The sequence below is a fragment of the Hippopotamus amphibius genome, chromosome 4, assembly GCF_030028045.1.
Source record: "Hippopotamus amphibius kiboko isolate mHipAmp2 chromosome 4, mHipAmp2.hap2, whole genome shotgun sequence".
NCBI classification, from domain to species: domain Eukaryota; kingdom Metazoa; phylum Chordata; class Mammalia; order Artiodactyla; family Hippopotamidae; genus Hippopotamus; species Hippopotamus amphibius.
Genome location: NC_080189.1, coordinates 146,659,120 through 146,671,280, shown reverse-complemented (window position 1 = coordinate 146,671,280; position 12,161 = coordinate 146,659,120). Strand labels below are relative to the sequence as shown.

Genomic DNA, 12,161 nt, shown 5'->3' with positions numbered 1-12,161 from the left:
GAACTCCATCTGTTATCTCCAGAGCCACTCAGACCCAGGGGGAGCAAGGCTTCTGTGGAGATCCCTTCTTCTCCCACATCTGTCATCTACCCTCAGGGGCCCAGGGGTTTCTTGTGTCATGTCTTCCAAAAGATCCCTCTTCTCTGCCCGAAAAAAATTATTACTTTGGTGCTCTGCTCTCAACAAACTCTTCTAAGATGAAAATTATGTAGTGAACTCATTCAAATGTGTTGTTAATGACAAGCTAATCTTGTCATTATCCCTTTCTGGGTCTTTACATTAAAAAGAGAGAGCGAGAGAGCAAATACTTTGAAGATTAAAAGGATTAATCCAGATAAATGAATTTCTAATAGTGGAATATCAATGTGACCAGTGACTCGGGCTGGGAAAAGAGAGAGACTTTGGAGCAGCGGTGCTTTTCCTTTGGCCCTGGAAACCAACTTGTAGAACTGGCACCACTCGAAAGACAGAAAAAAAATCTTTGTTTCACCCCAAAACATGCTTGCAGTCTTCTCTCCTTCCTATATTGCAGAAGTGTTCTGGGAGAAAGGGAACACGTTTTTCCCTAACAAAATGGCTGACTCTCGTAATCTTTGTGAGTTAATCTCATGGGTGGACCAAGTAGTGGTGAGTGGAGAGTAGGTGGGGATGAATGACAGATCAGTTCAAAAGTAAATTCTCCCTCCAGCTTCAGATTGCCGGGGTATCCTCAGCCCGCTGTGAAAGATCCCCCCTCCCACTTGAAGCCCGTGATCTGATTTACTCTCCAGCTAGCCTAAGTCTGCTGCCAAGGGTTAATACTTTGTTCCCAGCATTCCTTGTATCCTCTCAAGAGTGTGGGGGGTGTCACTAGGCTCTGTGACCTTTTCACTACTGCCTCTCAGCTAGTTATGTACCTGAGTATGATGAGAGCAATTTCCTGCTTTCTTCAACCTAGTCACCTCCGTTTTCCTTTGAGCAAATGACTGGTGCCTTAAACCAGATGCCTCCAGCTACCCTGCACATGAAGCTGGTAGTATAAGCAACTGCCACTTTCATTTGGTTGTGAGATGGGAATTTTGTGTCTTTTTTTCTCTTTCTGAAAATTTATTGACATATTCTATAAAAACCATTTTTTTGTGACAACATAGATGGACCTTGAAGGCCTTCGGCTAAATGAGATACATCAGACAGAGAAAGACAAATGCTGTAGGATCTCACTTATATGTGGAATCTGAAAAAGCTGAACTCATAGAAACAGAGTAGAATGGTGGTTACCAGAGTTAGTGGATAGGGGAATTTGGGAGATGTTGATCAAAGGGTACGAATTTTCAACTAGTGGATAAATAAGTCCTGTATGTCTAACACACAGCAAAGTATAGTCAACAGTACCCTATGATACACTTCAAAGTTCTAAGAGACTGGATCTTAAATGTTTTCACCACAAAAAAGAAATGATAACTATGTGACTTTAGAGAGGTGTTAGCTAATGCTATGTTGGTAATCATATTGCAATATATAAATATATCCAGTCAACATGTTGTAGACCTTAAACTTACATAATGTTATATATCAATTGTATCTCAAAAAAAAAAAAAAGGAAAAGAAAAAAGAAACCATTTGTTACTTGCCTAATTGGAGAATAAATTTGCATACATTCTTCAGCAAGTCTCCTATGCTTTTTTTCATAATCTAGTGACTGGAATATTTAAAATATTTCCATTTTGTATCATATGTGAAGCACTATGGCTTTATTCTTTTCAATGTAATTTTTTGTTTCTAAGTTGAAAGAGGGAAATAACTGAATGATAGGTGTGATGTAGATTTTAAAGCTTCTATTCCAGATTTTTAAGTCGCAAGAAAGTAAGTGAACAAATCATATGATACAAAATAGTTTAATCCAAATATCAGCTCCAGGGATTCTTGAGACAGCTACTAACCTTTAGTTTTGCTCGTTTTGGAGGCAGACCGTATCTGTATTCAGAAGTCTTTGACATTGGCGGGGGTCTCCCGGACCTGCTGCCATGCTTCCGAAGGTTCCACTTGCCCAGGACCTCTGTTTGCCTTGTTGCTGCCCCTTCTCAGCAGCAGGGCCCTGTGATGACTGATGTGCTCATCTGCAGGCCACCACTGAGACACTGAATTGTCAGGAGAGCGTCAAGATGGGTGCAATCAATGCCATCCAGAAGAAGGGAGCAGGTGCTTCACAGAGTCCTCTGCGTTTTCAGTCTTGTTTCAAGGGCACATAATTCAGGCCACTGTACAGATGTAGCCCCCTGAGATTCACTCAGAGAGATATTGTCACTGGAGGTTCAACAGCCTTTTCTTACCTGTGAATTTACTGATTGACCTCAGGGATGGAAAAGATTCTTCCAAAGCACACTGGGATGACAGTAAGTGCCCTGGGAATAGCACTGTGTCTACTCACCTGTGTTTAGGACTCCAAAAGCTGGTGAGAACCTGTAGCAACCATGGCTTTGCGGAATGGGCTGCAGCAGCTCCGCCAGTGGCGCTGCCAGTGTTAAGCGGTGTATGTGTGTGTGTGTCTCCTCCCCGCAGCTATTGACCTGCTGTACTGGAGGGACATCAAGCAGACGGGGATAGTGTTTGGGAGCTTCCTGCTGCTGCTCTTCTCCCTGACCCAGTTCAGCGTCGTCAGCGTCGTGGCCTACCTGGCCCTTGCCGCGCTCTCGGCCACCATCAGTTTCCGCATCTACAAGTCTGTTTTACAAGCTGTGCAGAAAACCGACGAGGGTCACCCTTTCAAGTGAGTGCCCCCACCCGACCGGCCCTTGCCCCACCTTTCACGTGGCTCTTTCTGCTGCCTCTGTTTCAGCTCCTGTGTCCTATGGGTCCTGCTTCTCTGACACTTAATAGGCCTCGTGGAGTCTCCTTTAATGTTCTCTCTTTTAATACCTAACATTTCTGTTACATTTCTAAAACAAATTCATTTATCCCTATTCTAACACTTACTGCTTTATTGAACTTTTAAAACTTTAATTGCTACTACTTAAATACTAAATATTTATCTTTAATATAAATTTCTATAATTTATAAATATAAATTCTTTGTGTGTGAATTTCTGAAATGTGAACTGTTAAATTTATATTTAATGTTAATTTTATATTTAATTGTTACTAATAGTAATCATAATTCATTACATGTGTACAGTGTTTTATAGTTTAAAGTGTTTCAACAATTGTTCCTCCCAACTCTGAAGAAGGCAGAGCACTATGATCCCTATTCACAGATAGAAAAACTGAGGTTCTAAGAAGTAAAGTGACTTGCCCAAAGTCACATGGCAGTAAACAGCACAGAGCCAGGACTAGCGTGTTTGGATTTTCATTTCTCTGCTTTTTCCAGAAGTTTAATATCAAAAGGCCAAACTTCCGAGGGATGCAAGGTTTGGGAACAGTATCACGCCTCCTTTTCTGTATTTTTGTACGGGGGAAATCTGACTAGCACAAACGCTGAAGAGGAGGATTTTTTTCTAAGGCAGTGTTTGAAGAGGATCTATGAAATGTGCAGAGGGAGATATGAGCACTGCCAGCTGCATGCTCCCCAACTCCACCCCATTTTACTCCTGACTCTAGCTTGCAAGGCCTGGGTATTTTAGCACTGATGGTCACAGTCACCCCTCACCTGATGCTGGCCCCAGATGCAGGCCCCACCACTGGTGTCCTCACCTCCTGTAACTGAGGGACATTTCTGCATCCTGGATGAGACCTGTAGATACTGCTGTATAACGGCTTCTGAGCCAGCCCCAGTAATTCACTGGGGATGCCTCCGAATCCTCCCTGGCTCATCCTCACCAGTCAGCTGAATCAAGTCCTCGGAGCACCAGGTTCTTAAAAGAGGGAAAAGACACCTGTGTTATGGGGCCTTGTTGACAAAAGGGAAAGTGCCAAGTTTCAGACTTCCCTTCCCAGCCTCTTGTTCCTGGCCTCAGTGTCGAACACAGGTACAGTCTGATCATACTCGCTCTTGGGGTGTATTTGGCCTTCTTCTAATGCAGAGTTAATTGGTCTTCTGGGCTATAACTTGGTTGCACGTGCTCCCATCCCAAGGGTGGAAAGAATGGAGAGGTGGAGTGTCGTATGACCGGGGGGAACACTATGCCTGCTTCAGCGACCCTCACCTGTGACCAGTGTCCACACCTTGAGAGTCCTGCCTGCCCCAGCCTCTGCCGTGAGTCTTCCAAGAGAGGCTGGTTTCTCCCATGTTCTTGGATCCAAGACTGTCAGGGTACACTGAGGACTCCTGGCTCACTTGGCTTATTCCTTCTGTAACTACCCAGTTGTAGGACCAAGAGTCTAAATATAATTAGCTCAACTACTTTATCTTCTATTAGGAGACAAATTTAAAATGTAAAATACTCCTTTGGCTGAATTGTTTTATCAGTAAAAGGAATATCTAACTCAGAGTATGTTTTGAATCAAAAATATTACCTAGATAAATCAGTTGTTCTATTTTTTTTTTAAGCCAAACATATAAACCTAAACTCACTAAAACTCAAGCCAAATTCTGTTTTACTCTTTTCCTCTCAATCCTCAGAGTTAGGTGAGCACTTTAAGAACTCTAGACACAGAAAACATGGCGGTGGGTGGGTGGAGGTGGGAGGGAAAGGGGAGAGAGAGGGTGGGCGGCGGGGGGGGGGTTGCAGCGGGGAGAGAGGGGGACGGCCAAAACAGGAGGATGAGTTGATTTTTATATATTTGAAGAGCCTGATTTATCTACCCAAGAGTTCAAATTAACCATTTGAACAAATGGAAAATGCAATTACTAAAAATACCACTCTTGCTAGGACCAGGGAGCATTTCAATATGGCTCAGGTCGCTTGCGTTTTCAGAGCTCTCTAGATAAAACCTAGAAGTACTTTCCAGAATGTAAATATGAAATCTTGGAGTTTTGACAACAAATAATAATTGGCGGCTAGGATTTTAAGATGTCTCAATTATTTAAAAAGACAGTTCGCCTTCATGCAGCCAGGAAGAAGTGAAGACTTTCATAGTCACCTGGTGGGCCAGAGATGCGCAGAGAATTCAGCAAATGAGCTGATGTTGGACTGACTGTTCTCTGTTCGCAACCAGTTGCTCTGAGTTATCAGCTCACACTGTAATGTTGCCTGTGGGCGACAGAAGCAGTCACAGTGCCCTGCTAAGTGCCGTGATTCCCGTGTTCCCCGGTGCACTGGCTGTGGGTGTGTGTGGTGCCTTGCAGCCTTCTGGCTGGTATAGATCCTTCAGGGTGACCTGGCTGTTGTCCTCAGGGTTGGAGGAGGAAAACTTGGCTGTTACAGGATTCTCTCTGATGGAGCTCTCTGTGGGGATGCTTTGTTGACAGGGCCTACTTGGAGCTCGAGATCACCCTGTCTCAGGATCAGATTCAGAAGTACACAGACTGCCTGCAATTCTACGTGAACAACACACTTAAAGAACTGAGGAGGCTCTTCCTTGTCCAGGACCTGGTGGATTCTTTAAAAGTACGGTGGCTTAAGCCGTTCCATTTGACAGTCTTGAGTTTTGTTTTCCCTAAAGGTATAATGTTATAAACTGCAAATGCTAATTATATTCTAGAGTCAGAAAATCTCCAGCTCTGCAGTACCATGGAGCTCATCCAGTCTAATCCCCTCATCTTACAGATGCTGGAACTATGTTTCAGAGAGGTTAAGACACTTTCCCGAGGTTGCCCTGTGAGTCACTGACAGAGCTGGGATCAAACGCAGGTCACACAGCTTCTAGTTCTGTACTTTTTACAATACCCCAGGTTGCTTCTCCTTACCATTTTCAGTTCCTCAATTTCCTAAAATTATTTTAAAAATGAAAACCTGCTTTTGGGAATGTGAAAAATACGTATGTTTTTCCCTGAAATGCTGGACTCTGCTAATAATGAGACATGTGGGCTGTGAGACTGAGCGCCTGAGAATAGAGGACCCTGGGCACCTGGGTATTATTCCTGGTGCCGTCATTGAACTCACCAGGTCTCTTTGAACAAGCTGCTGTGACTGCCCTGTGGCTTACATGTAAAACCAGAGTCAGTCAATCGTGATTCAACAGGGCCATGGGCAGAGCAGTGGGAGCCCAGGCAAGGATCCTGTGAGTTCCCCATTCTCCCAGAGCACTTTGTACACACGAGGGAGGGGTCTGCACTATATGCACTGCTCCTAACTGAGGAAGAAAGAGCAGAAGGAAAGTGAGTGATGAGACCTTGACCCTCAAGGTGCTTTACTGGAATAATGTCTTGGCAAGTGGCAAGTAATGACTAAAAAGAGATAGCAGGGAGATTATAATTACTTACCTTAGGGCTTTTAAGGTGACCTTTCTGTTTACACTTGTAATGTAAAACTTGTGGGCTAGAATGGGCATCAAAAAACCTTGTCTATAAAGAGCCATATACTAAATATTTTAGGCTTTGCAGGCTATACAGTCTTCTTTGCAGCCACTCAACGTTGCCATTATAGCAGGAAAGCAGCCAAAGACAATACGTAAAAGAATGACCCGGGCTGTGTGCTAATTAAACATTGTTTATGAATGCTGAAAATTAAATTTCATGTCATTTTCACATATCACAAAATGTTATTCTTGTTTTGATTTTCTTTGACCATTGCAAAATGTAACATCTACTCTTAACTTGTAGGCCCATACGAACACAGGCCAAGGGCCAGTTTGCTGACCCCTGCCCTAGATTATTATTTCATTGAGTCCCTCAAGTCTTATAGCAAAGAGATCCAAAGGGTTCTGAGAGAAGTAAAGACTGGATCCTCTTTCAGTAATTCTGTGATGAGCTTTAAATGCTCTTACATTTCCTATTAAACCCAGGATGTAGTTTGCCTCAAATTTTAATCTAAAGAAGGCAGTGAAGTGAGATGGTTTCAGAAGCTCTGATCACCGTGTCATTTTCCAGTTTGCAGTCCTGATGTGGCTCCTGACATACGTTGGCGCTCTCTTCAACGGCCTGACCCTGCTGCTCATGGGTACGGATAGACACGTGTGTCATGCCTCCCTGCACAGACTCGGCGAGCACAAAGCTCCTAGGCTGTTAGCTGCTAGCTTGCTCGGGTGGATTCCTAGCAACCAGTGCCAGATGCTCTGAGTCCACAGCATCTCCCTGGCCGTCAGCGTGCAGTTACAGAGCACGATATGCGTTACACAGGAATTACGAATTTCTTAGTCCGGAGTTTTTTTTTTTTCCTTCAACCATAACTGGTTTTATTTGGCTTCAAATATATATCTGCTTCAGTGGCAGTTATGTATAGAAGTTCATTTTCATCCTAGGAAGTCATTCCCTTATTCCAGGAATAATGACTTAATATCTGTCAAGGTCTCAGCGTATTTTTGTTTTCCTCTTGAACTAGCCCTGCCATCTGTTAGCTAGAATGCTGGCTACTGCAAATAATGTCATAATATCATATAAGTACATAAAAATGTGTCTATAAGCTTATTCTTACTGATAACTCTCAATTTTAATACTATCTTTGTTTTTCACCTCAGCTGTGGTTTCAATGTTTACTCTACCTGTAGTGTATGTTAAGCACCAGGTAAGTTCTATGTAGTGTCAAACATTCATGTTAAGTTTTGACCTTGTGAACTTTGGACGTGCTCACGATTTCTTCCTCATTGTAGGCACAGATTGACCAATATCTGGGACTTGTGAGGACTCACATAAATGCTGTTGTGGCAAAGTAAGTTACATAGTGCAATTCATAAAAAGGAGAGACTGCCTTAGGCAGGCGTTTGACTGCATTAGATAGGAGTAATGAAAGTATAATAAAATAATAGGTTCATTTATGATCATTCACTTATTTGAGCCATATATTCACACCCTTCCCAATTATATTATGTCATAAATTAAGTATAAATTTTAAAACTTCCAATTAAACAAAACTTTCAGTGGTTTATCTTAGGTATCATGAAACAAGTTTTAACGAATGAATGATATTAAGCTCTATCTGGGGACAGGCTCATGTCCAAGACTAAGATGGATTGGAGGAAAGAAAGAAGCCTGATTCAGAAAAGTAAAATTAATTTATAACAATTTAATCGAAATAAAAACCATTAAGTTAAAAAGCATCTTCAGTTTTTAAACAATAAATATCACTAATCTTTTAAACCATTGAAATTATTTTTAAAACTTAAAACATTTTTTTAATCTTTGGAGCTTTTGTTACATTCTAAATTACACCATTTCAACTCAACAAGCATGTGTGTTTGCTTATTTTATTAACACCATTGCTTTTTAAACCTGAGTCTTGAATAGACTCTACTTTATGGCTACTTTATATATTAGGAGATAAAGATTCCAGTTATAAGTATCTACAGTTAACATGGTCATTAATTTAGTCGTTTTCCTTAATTCTTAAATTAGTGTTTTTAGCTATGTCTTCATCTAAAATGATAGTTTTTATGTTGTCATTATTACTCAAGATTTTGTTTTAATCAAAAGCTGACCTAGGCTCCGACTACAAATACGTGTCTCAAAAAGACTAGACTTTCTCTCTGGTAATCTTAGAATCATGTGGCTAGACCTAGGTGATGGTCAGAATTAAAGGAAAGTATTTTAGATAGTAAAACAAACAAGAAAAAAATAAGCACTTTAAAGTTCTTCTGCTGTTTGATTTGCATATCATCAGTTACAGTTCTCTCTTGAAGTATATAAAGATTTTTGTTTTTTACTGTGTATTGTTTATATTCTTCCTCTTAAATTCATGGTAAATTTGGATTTGTATCAAATCTATAGCACATTTCAAAATGCCTGAAATTATCAGCTTGGACACAAATGCAACTAATACCTAATGCAATTGAATAAATTGAGGATAAATATTCATTACTTTGTATTAAGAAATGGCAGCATGGTATAATATGAAACTTGGTGTTTGCCAAACCTGGGGAACCTGTTAAAAACATGAATTCCCAGACTCTACAACAGGCTTATGGGAGTAGCATTCCTAGAAAAAGGGACCTGTAATCTATATTTTAATGAACTCCTTAGGTGACTTTTTGGCAGTTATAACTATGTTCAGGAACTACAGCAAAGAGCACCAGAATAGGAGCTTGGAAACTGGAAAATAGAAGTTCTAGTCCTCAGTTGTCCAATACTTGGTTTGAGGATCTTGAACAAATCACATCTCTTAATTTTTTATTTGATTGATTGGTTGCTTGCTTCCAAAAAAAACACATACTTGTTATTTACGGCATGTAACAGGCACAGGGAGTATAATGATGAATGAGGTGATCCCCCCCAGCAGAGCTCTCAGCCTATGGGTGCAGACAGAACTGTAAAGAAATAACTATATGACAGTATAAGAATGACAATAGAGTTGTGTAAGATATTAAAGTGAGAGAGACAAGGGAACTACTGGTCTTACCTAAAGGGGATAATGGAAAGCTACTAAAATGAGGGCCCTTGCCAGCATGGTCGGGTTCTGTTGCAGACTTCTCTCTGTGTCCTCACATGGCAAAAGTGGAGGGAAGCTCTCTGGGTTCTCTTTTATTAGGCACTAATCCCATCCATGAAGGCTGCATTCTCATGACCTAATCACCTCCCAAAGGCCCCACTCCTAATATCGACACATTGGGGGTAAGGTTTCACCATATGAATTGGGGTGGGGGGTGGTTAGGGGTGGGTCAAGACATAAACATTCAGTCTGTAGCAGCCCTGAAGGATGGGTAAACACTCATCAGGTGGATGATGAAGGGAAAGACATTGTAAGAAGGAATAATACAGGTAGAGGCAGAAGCATGAACGTGTAGGTCAAGTGCAGGGAGCAGTGAGTTAACCAGTGTGTCTAAAGTTTAAATGAATGGAAAGAAGAACTGGAAACAGTTTACAAAGAGAGGCAGAGGTCAAGTATTGAATGCTCTAAGGAGTTAGGACTCTGACTCAACAGGAAATGACCTGCTCTTGATGTTCCTGTGCAGGAGATTGATGTAATCAGACTCAGACTTGGGTTTTGCACAGATTGCTATGACAGTCTAGTGGGAGGAGAATTGGAGAGGAAAGTGGAGATGTGGTGACTAGCTGGGAGGCTATTAGAATTCAAACAAAAGTGATAAGGGTATAGGCCTGATAAATGGAGTGGAAAGGAGAGAAGGAAGAGAAGTAAAATGTATGAATGCATGTGTACAATATAGTTGGTTAAATTAAAATTGGAAATCAAGGATCTGAAAAAGAATAGAAAGGAAGCTAAGAACAAAAAGAGAAACTGGGTAAGTTACATAGTTCTTATTATCAGAAAGGAGGAAACAGCAGTTCTTCAAAAGAATCTGGTTTTGCCTGACACTAAATTTTACAGATTTCTTGGTGGGATCTTACCTCTAAGGCTGCTTCAACCTCCGAAATTCTGATTCCATGTTAGAATAACTCCACCAAAAGAACTCACACACTTTTAGTGAAACAAGTTAAGAACATGATCTTTGGAATCAGAGTAGTTTGAGTCCATTTCTGGCATTTTTTAGCTGTATGAGTTCTTTATAAATGTAATTTGACTCCCTGAGCTTGTTTCCTTATCTATACATTGAAAAGATAATGTCTATAAACTATTCTTGCTTGGACATAGGAAACACTCAATAAATACTCGGTGATCACGGTCATAATCATCCTCCTTCAACTGCTTAGAGATCAGTTCACGAGGGATGTGGCAGACAGTCCCAGCCTGGCCAGGAGCCCGTGGTGCCCCTCCCTTCTCTGTACTGAGTGGATGATGAACCTGTCCAGGTCATTTAACCTTCCTGTGTCTCAGTTTTCCAGCTCGAAAGGCTGACAAATTTAAAAAGGGAAAATAAATATTTTAGAGGAATTAAAGCTTTAAATAACTAAAAACCTAATAAGAAATCTGCCTCAAGTGAATACAGCTCCCCATGTCCAAGCGGGTTATGTTCTAGGATGGTAAAATAGCCCGAAATTGGGCAGGAACTGTCCTGATTTTCAAATGAGAAGAATAGATTCCAGAAATTACCTTCTGATGAATTGAATGCCTACTTTCAAGCAAAGTTTCAGAATGAATTACTAAAAATGTAGGTAAATACTCAGATCATTCTATGATCACTAAACTGAGGCCTGCCCTAGCCAGCAAGAATTTGGATTTCAGTGGGGTACTCGAAAAGTCCTCCTGGTATCCTTGAGGAGAAAATGGAGATATCTGGTAGATGTGATAGCACAATTGGTAGAGTTCTGGAAGGTCGAAATAGACCCTAAGGATGTTCATTAATCCATCAGTGTCCATCTGGGGCAAGGTATAATGTGACAGAGGGCTCTGCCCTTGACTCCATGACTTTCCATCCCAGTATTTCACGTGACTGTGTGAAGACAAATCAGATATACTCATCAGAGTTCTAGGTGACACATAGCTTGGAGCAAAAGCACATTCAGAAGACAGCAAAGTTCGATTCAAAATGAATAAAGTGATCTTGAGTAATGTAGAATGCTGAAGTGAAATTAATAAAATTAAATTGACAGGGAAAGTTCTATATTTAGGAAAGTCAACTTTGCAAATATAGAATGGGAAGAGGGGCAGATGAGATAGGGTACACCGGTGGTTGTGTAAAAAATACCTGGGGGTGGGTGTTAATCAATGAATGGATCACAGCCAAATATGAGTCAATAATGTACTGAGGCATATTTTTAAAAATCTATGCAAGTTTAGATGTTATTGATAGAAGTATAAATCACAATCAGAAGAGGCCATAGTTGTTTCATATTCCATATTGTCATTCCATATCTGTGTTAAATTTCAGAGTTGGGTATTTTAAGAGCTTCAGTTATACACTTGTGTAATGTCAGAAAGATGACCAGGTATGGAAGTATTGGAAATCTGGCAGTAATGGCGAGTGACAACCCAACTTCACTGGGGATGATTACTCTGGAAAAGAGATAACTTTAAAAGAACACAGTAGCTACCCTCAAATATTTGGAGGTCTAACATTGTGAAAGAAGTAGTCTTCCTCTTTTCCTTTAAAGAGCTGTGAATGGAAAGTCCAGAAGTTTTGAGATTTGAATGAAACATGAGGGAAAACAGTACCAATTAGGGTTGTTCAACAGTGAAACCATTCACCCCATGAAACAGTGAGCTCACTGTCACTCATTGAAGTTTTCACATAAAAGTTAGTTGACCACTGTCACAGATGTGGTAAAAAGGATGTCTGCAATGGGAGAAAAGTAGAATTAGTTAACACCTGGTCTACTGT

At 40.8% G+C, this 12,161-nt stretch overlaps 1 protein-coding gene across 2 annotated transcripts in view; it reads left to right on the top strand.

Annotated features, from left to right (window-relative positions):
• Positions 1–12,161, top strand: part of RTN1 (reticulon 1) — a 242,867-nt gene that overhangs the window by 226,724 nt on the left and 3,982 nt on the right. For both annotated transcript variants that reach the window (XM_057733608.1, XM_057733609.1), the window contains 5 exons: positions 2,539–2,746; positions 5,323–5,461; positions 6,883–6,952; positions 7,470–7,516; positions 7,602–7,660. In XM_057733608.1, the coding sequence (XP_057589591.1) occupies positions 2,539–2,746; positions 5,323–5,461; positions 6,883–6,952; positions 7,470–7,516; positions 7,602–7,660 (523 nt within the window). The remainder of the gene's footprint in view (positions 1–2,538; positions 2,747–5,322; positions 5,462–6,882; positions 6,953–7,469; positions 7,517–7,601; positions 7,661–12,161) is intronic.